General features: G+C 40.8%; 1 protein-coding gene across 1 annotated transcript in view; it reads left to right on the top strand.

The window, feature by feature from the left end:
- NUFIP1 (nuclear FMR1 interacting protein 1) overlaps positions 1-7,994 on the top strand; it is a 34,610-nt gene extending 26,616 nt beyond the window's left edge. The window contains exons 8-10 of the mRNA XM_054014291.1: positions 228-362; positions 2,042-2,283; positions 5,468-7,994. Of these exons, the coding sequence (XP_053870266.1) occupies positions 228-362; positions 2,042-2,283; positions 5,468-5,803 (713 nt within the window). The 3' untranslated portion in view covers positions 5,804-7,994. The remainder of the gene's footprint in view (positions 1-227; positions 363-2,041; positions 2,284-5,467) is intronic.
- The last annotated feature ends 4,807 nt before the right edge of the window (positions 7,995-12,801 follow it).

Below are 12,801 nucleotides of genomic sequence, written 5' to 3'. Positions count from 1 at the left end.
GTCCTTGTTCAGAGAAATCAAACTGCTTTTTCCACTACAGCCTTTGTCAGGGCTATAAATCGGTGTTTAGACAACTCCTGCCCCTGAATGTTAATGGAAAGAAAGTAGCATGCATTTTATCAAGCAATGGTATTGAATAACCTTGTCCAGTATCAGGAGAAGGTCTAGTGACAAAACTGGCTGTCAACATATAGGAGCATTGAAAGGTCTTGGTACTCTCTTTTCAGAATCGGACAAGGATGGAGCAACTGCAGAGGATGGAAAGTTGGGAGTGACTGTCATTCCGAAGCAGGTAACCTCTGCCCTGAGTTCACTGGTGACCAACTATGGCAGCACATCAGACAGCGAGAGCGAGCCAGAGGGTGAGTTGGGGTCTAACTAGCTTTTTTCTGTCTTATGAACAGCAAAAGTTTTCAAAGTGTACCAGAAAAGACACTTTGTCTCCATATAAAAATCAATCTGAGAAGGAAAGTGGCATGCAGTGTAGGCACCTTGCCTCTCCTGCCTTTCTGTCCCCCTCCTGCCATCCCTCTTCCCATAGTTTTGTCCTCATTTATGAATATGTAAATTTGCAGCTTTTTATATTCGGAGACTTACATTCTTAGATCTAACCAAAGACATAAACACAATATTTACTGGCTGTACTTCCAGGATATTCATGAGTGGGAACACATCCTGGTTCCTGGCACTTCTGGTTGCTGGTGGAGTAATTGAGAGCAGCCTTGGATCTGCCACTCTAGCTTGTTAGGCAGTGAGGGACCATGTGTGTTAAAGGTAGAATGTTTCGTATCTCAAGGGGGATGGTTTTCTGCTGTTATGCTTGCAGTGTTCAGTGTACGTCATACGAACACAGACACAAATGGAGAATGAAAAAGGTAACATGGGATGAATGGAAGGATGGGAAAACCCAGCAGACTGCACTGAGGCTACTTTAAGAGCAACTGTTGCTCCTTGGAGGAGAGACCACTCATTATTTATATTGCAGTAGCAACCACAATGTACCATTTGTATACCCAGGATTCACTGAGTGTAGAACATTAGAATTGCCTACAAGATCAGACCTCTGATTTATCTAGTTCATAGCCTGTCTATTAATAATTATTCTCTTTTTTTATACTACATTCCAGAGTTTCCTCAAAGGATGGCAGGTTCACAATGTTGTTTTTCTTGTTTTGTTTCTTTCCCCCATGTTACGTGCCCTGTCCTACCACCTTGTTCTGAGATAAAGGTGGGGATACATCCTATCCAAAAAGAGAATGTATAACTTTTGGAGAAATGTATGTGAGGGAAAAAAACAGCCTTAAAATCCTTACCCTAAAATTGTGTTTGGTGAAGAGGGCCAGGAATGTGCTGTCACTCACCCTGTGAGCTAATATCCAAGCTTCTAGTACTTTCTACTTAAGTGTGCTACCACTAGAGATTCTTGTAGTGCTTGGAGACTGAGTGCACATTCTGATTTAATGCAGAGCTTGTTCCTTCCGTGGTCACCATTACAGTAATATCTGAGCATGTCACAATCTTTAATGTAGTTATCCTCACAACACCCCGGCGAGGGAGGTAAGTGCTATTACCACCCATTTTACATACCGGGAACTGAGACACGGAGATTGAGTGACTTGCCCAAAGTCATAGAGGAAGTCTGTGGCAGAGCAGGGAATTGAATTTGGATCTTGCAAGTCACAGGCTATCACCTAACCACGGTGCCATCCTTCTTGGCCATGTATTTCACTGCAAACTGGGTTATAATGTGAAAGCAGTATGCTCTGATGTATGGAACATGGGACTGATTGCAGAACAGAGACTTGAGTTCTGATCCAGACTCTCTACTGGCTCTCTGATATTGGGCAAATCACTTAACTTCTGTGTGCTTGTTTTCTCTTATGGGAATGGTGATAAGATCCCCTCCTCTGTAGAACTCCATGATATTTAAAACAGGGCATGCTAGTACCAGTAGTAGTAATTAGGTGAGCTGTCAGTATGGAGATATGTGATTGTTATTTAGGACTTTGAGAGTTTACAGTTTTGTTCTTTCTTTTTTTAGAAGTTCCTGCCAAGATTGTAGCAAAAGCTCTTAAGGAAAATCAGACTATCCTCCGAAATATTCCTCAGGCTTCAAATATCCCTAAAAGTCCAAATAGCATAAACCGCAAGGAATGTGCAGAATTTACAAGTGCAACGTTGGTGAGCTCAAATACAAACACAGGGCATTGCAGAGGTTCTAACAGACGGAGGAAGAAGTCGCTCCCTGTACTGCCCAAACGTCGTCCAACACTGCTGGAAATGGTAAAGGATCTCTCTCTCTCTCTCTCTCTCTCTCTCTCTTAAATAATGGCTGCCTGCCACACAGGGGTCTTACTTTAACTATACATGAGTCATATTACAGTATAAAGCTGTCTATATTTGCAGCAGCTCTTTTAAGGTGGTGGCTGGATGAACATGCAGTTCAGCAAAAATGTTGCACAAATATGTAAACAGATTACTGCATGGTACTGTTCAGATTATGGCTTGCTTTGGTGAGCCAGAATTGAAAACTTAATCACATAGTTTGGAAGCTACACTGAGGACAAAAAATATTATTATTATTATTATTATTGCTCTAAAGATTCACATTATAAATCAGGCTTGCTTTTATGTGGTCCAGTCATTATTCGGATTCCCTTCTTCTCCCTTCCCTCTGCCCCCTTGATGTGAGGTCCTACATTGAGTGAGGATGTGAGTACCCGGCTTCTGGCTGAGACAGACTGGATGGTGGCCTTGTGCCCTATCAACACCTATCTCTAATCAGCTAGAACGGTTGTCAGGGAACATCAGGCATCCTATCCAACCCTCTTCTCTCCTTCTTCCCCATTTGGACATTAGAAAAAACTTTCTGACTGTCAGGGTGGTTAAGCACTGGAATACATTTCCTAGGGGGGTTGTGGAATCTCTGTCATTGGAGGTTTTTAAGAGCAGATTAAACAAACACCTGTCAGGGGTGGTCTAGATAATACTTAGTCCTGCTATGAGTGCAGGGAACTGGACTAGATGGCCTCTCAAGGTCCCTTCCAGTCCTATGATTCTATGGTTCCCTCCTGCATACACAGGCCTCTTCTATGTAGAAATATACTTTTCACTGGTTCGCAAACTGGCCTGTATATCACTGGTGTTCTGAAGATTTAGGTGAAGCCTCCTTGACCAAAGCAGTCAGTCTTCATGTTGTGACTTTTCTTTCTAGCTGAGGCTGAGTCTGGGGTATGCAGAGGCTATTCTGACCAACTAAACTTAAACAAAATAAACCAACAACAACTTTCATCCAGCACAGTTGCTCTTTACATTTCTCTGGCAGATTCAGCTGTCATTTCATAGAATTTAAGGCCAGGAAGGACCATTATATCATCTAGTCTGTCCTCCTGTGTATTACAGGTACTAAATTGTTGTGTGCCAGAGGCAGAGAGAAACAGGAGAGACTGAGGTGCCACCAATGCCCAAGGCCTCTGCAGTGGCAGGGAATAGATTAGGTGAGATAGGATCATCTGGACATAACAGGCGATCATTGCCCCATGCGGCAGAGGAAAGTTGGAAAAAACCCAACCCTGGTTCCTTTCAAGCAATACTGAAATTGGAGGTGTGGCAATGCTAAGGATGGAACCAATCTATAAAGCAGTGTTGGGGATCAGAACAGCAAGAACTGTGCCTAAAAAAGGACTGGCTACTAATGTCAAGTTCTGCCGCCAGAGAGAAGGAATAAATTGCATAGATATAATATGTGGGCTGGGGATCTTAGGTGGATGGAACAGATGTTGAATTGTAAAGCATATTTATTTTTGTCTTCTCACTTCCATATTGTCCTAACATTACTTGTTCATATGTTAATCACTATGGTTGTAGCAAGAAAAATGTAGATTGGAGTGGGTGTTTGTGATGGGAGGCATCCAGAAGAGGATTGCCACTGTAGGAAGTGGTCTGTGGTGTGAAAATTCTGAGAAACAAAGTCAGAACGTCTGTCCAAAACCTGTCCACCCTTCTCCCTCCCTCCAAAGGGATTTGCTTATTGAAAGAACATGCTGTGTGTGAAATTATGTGGTTTTTTTAAAAGCAGATCTTGTGGTGGTGCTGCAGAGCTTTCTGTTGGTGTTCATTAAATCAGCTTCAGTACACCCAGGATGTTTATCATTGTCCCACGTATGACCATGTATGTTTAGATACATTTATAGCATACAGACTGACTGAGAAGAACAAAACCCATACGTCCTATTTCTTCCAATATTTGTCAATACATACAGCAGGATAAAAAGGTGTTGTGCACCTAGTTGCTCGTATGGTTTAAATATAATGAGACAGATGGCCAGTTAACAAACTTTATTAAAGGATGATTGTGCATCCCATCTGCTTTTTCATGCCACCACTTGGGAATTCTGCAGTTACCCCAACTACAGCAACAAGAATGTTGTTACACTGTCCTCACACTGTGTGTGTGTGTGTGTGTGTGTGAGATGATTACAATAAGCTGAACTGCCTTCAATCATTTTATGTATAGGTAAATATCAAAAAGTGTAACTAGTTCATTTTATGGACTAACTGCCTGCAACTCTTTTAAAAAGCTATTATGGATAGCAAACACCCTTTTAAATGGCTAAATAGACTTCTTTGTTGGAAATAAATTTATAACAAAAATTGCTTCCCATCAGATCTTGCATGCCAAGTTCAGCTGAGTGCAACTTTTTACAGTAGTTCTCTTGTAAATGATCAGATTCACAGATTTATACTTTATACTCACATCTTATTCAGCAAAGTCCATTTACTTTTAGCGTTCACAACCCCAAAAACATCCTACAGTCTTCCAACTGTTGTATAAATACTAGTTTAACTTTCTCGAAGCATTAGTAGGAGTTCAAAGAAAATAACGTCTTTAGCAGTCTAGTGAAGAAACGTTGTGTATTTTTTTTTTTTTTTATGGAAAAATTAATGGCATTTGGATGTATTAATTTTTCTGCCATGTAGGTTAAACTGGGAATGACAGCTCATTCAAAATAATTTTGTCAAATTCAACCAGCTCTAATGCAGAGATAGAACTTTAGCTCTCTGATTCAGCAAAGTGCTAAAGCATGTGAGTTATCCAATTTGAAGTCAATGGGACAAAGGTGCCTTACTGAATCAGGGTCATAATGTTCACATACTAATTAAAACTTCACATCTTCTAAAGCAGTGTATCGCTGTTTCAAGCCTTGCAGCATCCCTGGAAAATAATCCCATTTTACAGATGAGACTCTGACAGTAAATCAGTGGTAGAGCTGAGATTGGCTCCAAGTCCTGAATTCAATCTAATAGGGTAGTTTCTCCTGCCTCTTTGCTTCCAGGTCTTGCTTGCAAGCCTATTATATACATTTGCAAATACATCTAAATTAATGTGTCGCCATACCTTGTTTACTTTGCATCTGTTACTGACTAGGAAACAGAAACCTGCATCACTTTCTCTTTTTCATTCCAGTTATTAGCCCAGGACATACGACACGAAAGGAATGTGATTCTGCAGTGTGTTCGATACGTCATCCGAAATGACATGTTTGGACTTCACTTAAAGACAGAACCAGTCGCTGAAACTGACAGCGGACAGGCTTCTAGAGCTGCAGCGGAGTTTTTGACAGCCGGACCTGATGGATCTAATGTTTCTTGTAGCTCTGACCTTCAATTAGCAGAAGAAGAACAAGATGCATTATTTATATCTCAAAGTGACAAAGCAGCTATAGGTCAGGCGTCACAGATGATTCACTATATAGACGAGGAGACATGGGAAACCCCAGCGAGTCAGTGTGAAGAAAACTGACATTTGTTACGGTATGCCTCTGTCATGGAGGGTGAACCAAAGGCTCAACTTTTGTACTTCACTGAAATATTTTTTGAAAGACAGTAGAATAGGAAAAAAATAAATCATATCTTTTGTATTTTAAGAACCATTAAAATCACTTTTCTGAACACTCTGCCAGAAGTGACCCTTTCCTTGTGGAAATTACAATCCATTTCAGATGGCTCTTTGCCTTCTACTTGAAAAGCTCAGTAGTGGAGCATAGTTACATCTTTCTTCAGTAGCAGTGTTTGTTTGCCCATGGGTTTGAATTGAAGACTCTTCATTACAGAATATGCCAGTGTTTTAAAACCATAATCAGAGCAAAATTATGCAGTTGATAATGGTGCTCTCTAACTTGCTTAGACAACCAGTTGTCACTGGAGGGTTAGTGGGCCTCTGAACATTTTGAAATAAATTTTTAAAACATCTCTCAGCTGTTGTTGGTTCAAAATATAAAATTTACGAAATAGTTGGTTTGGCTCTAAAACTTTCACACGGAAATCTACCACTAGTACAATAAATCAGTTGAGCAGAGAGAATGGAAGCACAGTTAAGGTGGTGGCAGCTTTAGGTGGGGAGTTAAGTAGAGAGTAGAAAGTTGTTTGAAATCATTCCTTAAGTGACAAACCAGTAGCTACTGCTACCTTTTATTCATCCTTTAATAACTGCCTGTAACTGTAGACATAGCTTCACCTCAAGCCTTAACTGCTGTAGCTGGTCATTGCTTGGCTGAACTAGCTCTTGAAATGGATCCTTATTGCTTGTAGGAATGAGTGCTATAAATTAAGGGCTTTGGAGCTGGGCTCCGGCTCCGGAGCAAGCTCCAGGCAAAAACTCCGCTGCTCCGCCCTTCATCTCTGGGCTCCGCTCCAAAGCCCTTAGATTTTAATTTTGGAGTTAAACAGAAACTCATCCTAGGAAGTTTCCTTATCTCCCCTAGTTAATATAAAATTAAGACTGTTATCGGGCATTCTATAACCTGTTTTTTCTGATTCATTTTTAAAATGCCAGTAACGCATCCCGTGGATTTCCTTGGAATTGTGCTATTAATGTCACTCATACAAAATGTTCATTCTTTTCTGTGGTGCCTGAAGTTATAAATCTCATACAAGCTTTCATGAGCTTTAAAGTTGCATTAGTTGAGGATTTAAAAATAAGTTCACCACCTTTTGGTTAAATTGTGTATACATTTGTCAGGCACCTTCTTGTGAAGTTCAACTGTCAGTTTGTCTCACTCCCAGTGGAAATAGGATATGAAAGTGACTTAGTCTACTTAAAAATAGTTCCCCACATTCTGTATTTTAGCCACAATTATTACATACTGTAGGCTCAGTTTCTAAATTAAATTGCCTTCTCAGGAAATGCATTGATCTTTCTTTGCTTTACTCATTCTGGTACAAGTACACCCCTGTATGTAACCTGCAGAATATTAAGGACTGTAGGGGTTTTTGCATTCTCCAATAGCTGTATGTATTAAGCTATCTTGTTCAGTTTTTAAAACACTTGCCAGTTTTGTGGAAATAAATCTTGTTCATGGAGTACAGGAGAAAGGGAATAGCTGAAAATTCCATCTTTACTGCTCTACTATATATAGCTACACTGTATACTATGTTTGTAAGATACTGTGTACATTTATGGAATTATATAAATATTGGCACTCATGTAAGAGGGTGATGAGTCCTAGGAATGTGTATATGTAATAGATTATTAAATACAGCAATCATAAACTTGTTATATATGTACTTGCAAGCCAGATGACTCATCCTTCCCATGGTGGTCCCACATACCATCACTTCATTTTATTACCTTGAGTGTGGCTGTTACACAGTTTACTGCAGTGAAAAATAAACAGCGAAAATTTAGCTAAGGAGATTGGAACTTTTACAGAATTTGGTTTCTGGATACACTTGTATTCAGTCTGGGTGTGGGTGGGGGAGGGGTGTCAAATCAACAGTTGCATCAGTGTAGTAAACAAAAATGAGCAAGTTAGGATTACTACAGAATTGCACTTTTTTGGTAACTAATCCACCCCTTAAGGTCCTGCTCTTGTTCCTATTGAAGTTTGTGGCAAATCTCCTTTTGCAGAGGGAGGTCCTGAGTGAGGAAGGCTCTGCTATGAATTGCTTGTACTTTTTGCTGATCTAAGATTATTAAAATTCTACAAAATGTAGACCCGTTAGAAGTCTTTCTCTCCCCCTCCTGCCCCCCAACCCCCACAGTTGTGGTGGGCTTAGGGGCCTTTCTGGGAAAAACATTTAATATAGGTGGTGTCAAGTATCAGGGGGTAGCCGTGTTAGTCTGTATCTACAAAAACAACAAGGAGTCTGGTGGCACCAGACTCCTTGTTATTTAACATAGGACTACCTGTCTTAAATCAATCATTCATTTTGCTTTTGTGGTGTTTGTACTGCATATATTTAAAACTGCCTTTTGTGCTCCAGGAATGAACTGCTTCTGCTAAATCTAGGGAAGACATGTAGGTTGCATTAAACCAGGAATAGCAGCCTTGGTCTGCATACAAAAAACCCAACTTTTTCACTTTGGTTCCTTTTGTAAGTCAGCAGGGAGTTTCACCTGACATTCCAGAATTAGCTTTCCTAATGCTTTTATCTAGCCTTCACATTGGAATGTTGATGCTGTAATTTCCTGTCTTGCTTATGTCAAGCAGCTGCAGTTTTGCTTCTGACGCTTTGCCTTTTCTTTTTGTATCCGAGTATGACTATGGGTTTTTTCCTCCCACTTGCATTAAGATGCCTGTCTGTGGCTGTGTAAGAAATAACCAGTTGCATTTTGAATCCACAGCAGCTGATTTCTTTATTATGCTATGCATGGCCTTTAATTGTTTCATTATTGATTTTGGTTGGATTATGGCATTACTGTTTGAAAAATGGAGCTTTCAGCTTTGGATAAAAATACTCAACATTTCACTCCCCCCCCCTTCCCCCCTCCCTTCAGCTTTGGTAACTTAGCTACAGAAGATGTCTGATTTAAATTCATTACCCTTCTTTTAAAATTCCATGTTTCACTTATTAATCCAGAAAAACTGAAGTCCGTTTTTATAGCTGTCTAAACCTTAGTCAAGTTTGTGAATGGTGATGTGACTTAACAGACAACTCTGTTTTGTTTGAACCTTGCTTCTCATTTATGGGATGGCTTCTGTCTGTGACGGGTATAAAGAAATGAACTTCGTGTCCTTGTATTACTGAACTGTAAGCATCTCCTTGTGATTTTGTGTAATTTTACATGAAGGTTCTTGCAGCTTGTCTGTACTTGTGTTGTAGCAGTTCTAAAGTTGCAGACTTCAGAATTAAAAATAGGATCAAAAATGGTACAGAGCCATGTGAAGGGGTGTACCAACCCTGCACTCAGCCAATGGGGACTGACCAATCATTGTGGGCTCAGGAGGCCATGCCCCCTTTCCCCTGCTGTGCACGCTCCAGGTGGAAGAGCCAGATAAAAGGAGGCAGCCCAGCTCAGTCGGGGCTGGCTGTTGAGGAGGAAGGATGTGTACTGCAGACTCCTCCAGAGATGCTGAGGCTGCTCCAAGCAGCAGAGCCCATGGACACAGACTACAGTGCAGATGACTCACTGACTGCGGAGACTGACGGGGGATGCCAGGCCACCACCAGCGGAGGAGATGCCTGCTGCAATTTGTGATAGGAAGTGACCCAGGGGAGGTAGTAGAAGTCGATGCCTAAATCCTTAGCGAGGAAGTCCCGGGCTTCCTAGGGCCCTTGGTCGGAACCTGGTGAAGCTGGAGGGGCTGGGTTCCCCTACCACACTCCACAGGCCACTAGGCGTGGCTGCTGTTTGCTCTTGCCCCAGCCCGTGGGCTCAGGGACCATAGACCGTTTGTTTACGCAGCCCTGCCAGGGAGCCAAAGCCCACCTGGTTGCAACTCCCTGAATTAGCAAAGAATCCCGAGAGCTGGGTGACAGGGTGTACCAACCCCACACTGGGCCAACAGGGGCAGCCTGGCTTGGCCCACGGGGACCCCATCACAAACCAAGATACTGTGGCATAATTCAGAGAATTGGAGCTAAAAACTGGGATAAGCTGACCCTACCTAGAAAGATGTATATCAAGATCTTCTCATCACTACCACGTTGCCTATCCACAACAATGCATGTGTGCTCACCTCTGTTCATCATCTAAACCCCATTATTCACAAGATGTCCATCGAACTTAGTTATAAAATCTTTTATGGACAAAAATGCAGGTCATTAATTTTTTTTTTTTTTTTAGACCTAGTGTAGAATATGTTGGTGATTCGTCCTGTTACACATGTAGAAACCCAGCCTTCATTGGGTTTTACACACACAAAACTAGTACTAGGATCTAAGTGGGTTACCCAGGATGGGCTACGTTGGCTACCATTGACTGAAGTGTGTCTGCCATTTATTTTTAAAGATGGATATTTGTTAGGGTAGAAGAATGTTTTGCAGTTCTCTGCAAGTTACAGTTCCTCTTGGAAGGATGGAGAATGTCCTAGGACTCCATGACTACCCAAGCAAAGCTAAGACCAGGTACTGCAGTTGATCTTGGAGAGCCAAAGAGAGGAGAACACTAAAGAAAGAAGATTATAGTAAGAAGCTAAATGTTTAAAATTCCATATCTACACGTGTTTTGAAAGAGAAGGCAGTGGGATCCAAACTCTTGAGTCAAAGAGCCGGGTTCATTACCAGCTCTTTGACTTTGTATCACCTTGGGCTATTGATTTAACCTTGCTGCTGCAGTTTCCCTATCTGTAAAGCAAGGGGAATGCTTAACTACCCTTGTAATTTTGAGAGAGATGGATGAAAAGTACCTATGTGTTAAGCATTGTTCCTTGGAAGGGCACTGGGGCTAGTGAACCAGAGTGGTATCGGTCTTCAATATTCCTGTGTTGATACAATCTAGAAGCATTTAATAACTTGTAAATATTCCCTCACTTCCCTGCTTTTTTTGTGTGGGTGATTTGCCCCGTCCCATCTGCTGCTCCTGTGACTGTCCTTAAATGGATTCTTCAGGCAGAGTCTCCTGTCTGTAGCTGATAAGATGTGGTGGTTCTTGGCAGAGTACAATTTTTCCATCTCTTCTCTATTGTACATGCGATATAGACTTTTATACGGTCTGTCTGCATAAGTCCCTGTCATTTAAAATAAATACCAGCCCAGTAAAACAAAACTAACATCCAGGAGAATGTGACACGCTGAAAGACGTTCCAAAGCACAGTAGTAGGTTTTAAAAAAACATATTTTTTTTACTGTAGATTTCATCAGGAAAAACTGTTCCTGTTGAGACTGATTAATTTGTAAGGGTCTGAACTAAGGACTCCTCACTGACAAGGGAGACCGAAGAATCAAAAGAAAAGCAATGTAAGATCACAGGAAAGAAAAAAATAAAACAAGATGAATGTGCAACTAACAATTAACCCCATTAACCATAGTGTCTCTTGGAACTGTGCTCCCAGTCCATAAGATTAAGTGTCTGACTCTCTTTGAAAATGCATATATAGTTGTGATTCTGTATGCAAGTTGAGTATTTATATAGACAAACTGTCAGTTCTGAATTTAACTGGCCACTTGTGGCATAGTTGTTGTTATGCATGCAAACCTAGTTTGCAGTTGCATGTGCTCCTTAACCAATATGGACTAATGTTTAGATTAAAAGGGGGATGGGGGGAGGTGGGGTTTTCTCTTAGGTAGTGGGAATATTACTTGTGTCATAAAAAGAACTCACAGAAATAGTTCTCTCTGCATTGGTGATGGGACTGTAACCTTTCTGTCATCGTAAAAGAGTATGTGCTTTGCATATATGAGGCTGTTGAAACCTCTTTCAAGTGTGCCCCGCTGGTCTATCTGAATTAGGTAAGTTAAGATCCTGTTTTTGGACAGGATCATAATGTATTTAGCTAGCAATGTCAGCATTTACTTGTCTGTATTAATCTACTTATTGTTACTGGAGGACAACCCCTTTGCCCTATGCGCGCGTTAGGTGTATTTTTAACTCTGCTTCCTATGCCAACTTAATGTGGGGAAATAAATAGCTCTCCCGTTAAGAAGACTTGCAGAATGAACTGTGATTTGATAGCACGGTTGGTCAAAAGACCAAATGAAATGGGGAAGGTTTAGGATGTGAAAGGGAGGATGCTAATACATTGTCCAAGGCAATTCTGTAGTTAAGGTTATTTCCTAATGTTGAGTCACAAATATGATACAATTGCTCAGTACCACATTTCGGAGACTTTTTGGTCTCCCAAACTGTATGCCTCGCTTTTCAGTTAAGGCTAATTAATTCTAAATTAATTATTTTTTTTTAATCACTAGGTAGGTATTGTCTCTCTAGATCTACTCAAAACAGGTCCTGAAATTTGCCTGCCTTATATTGTGAAGACATAGGATTTAAAAAAAAACAAACCCTAATATTTACTATTTTTCACCCCCTTGATTTTGCCGGCACCTATTTAACTTCAGTTTCTAATTCACATTTCTGAGAGACACCATGTCTGTAAGAGTTTTGCAGTGCTGTTTACGCATTTAGTTAAGGTGTGAGAGCTCCTAATCCATGCCTGAGACTGCCTTGGCATTGTCTAGCAAAATCAAGGAAGACCAGAATTGACACTTCTGTTTCTTTCTGAAGTAAAAAATACCTTAACTTAAGTGGGATGGGGCTGGAGCAGCAACATTTCAGGCTTTCTTTTTGAAGAAGAAGAAAGAGTATAAACCCGGTTTCAAAAAAATCTTTGCTTTTTGCATAGAATTGAATAAATGTAACGGTGTCATAAAGGTGTAGTACCTGATATTTATGGGACCAATTAAAGCAGAAACTTAGCATTTCATTATGGTGTGATTTGGTGTATGGAAAAGGAGCAGGCTAAGCACCTCTGTCAGCTTTAAGGGCAAGGGGCTTTGTTTTAAATTTCTAGTTTTAATGAGAGATTGTTGAGGCAAAGGTGGTGGGCCAAATTCATCCTTGGGGTAGTTCCATTGCCTCTT

This window comes from Malaclemys terrapin, chromosome 1, assembly GCF_027887155.1.
Source record: "Malaclemys terrapin pileata isolate rMalTer1 chromosome 1, rMalTer1.hap1, whole genome shotgun sequence".
Lineage (NCBI taxonomy): Eukaryota > Metazoa > Chordata > Testudines > Emydidae > Malaclemys > Malaclemys terrapin.
The sequence above is the reverse complement of the archived record's forward strand: the minus strand, read 5'-3'. Positions and strand labels throughout refer to the sequence as shown.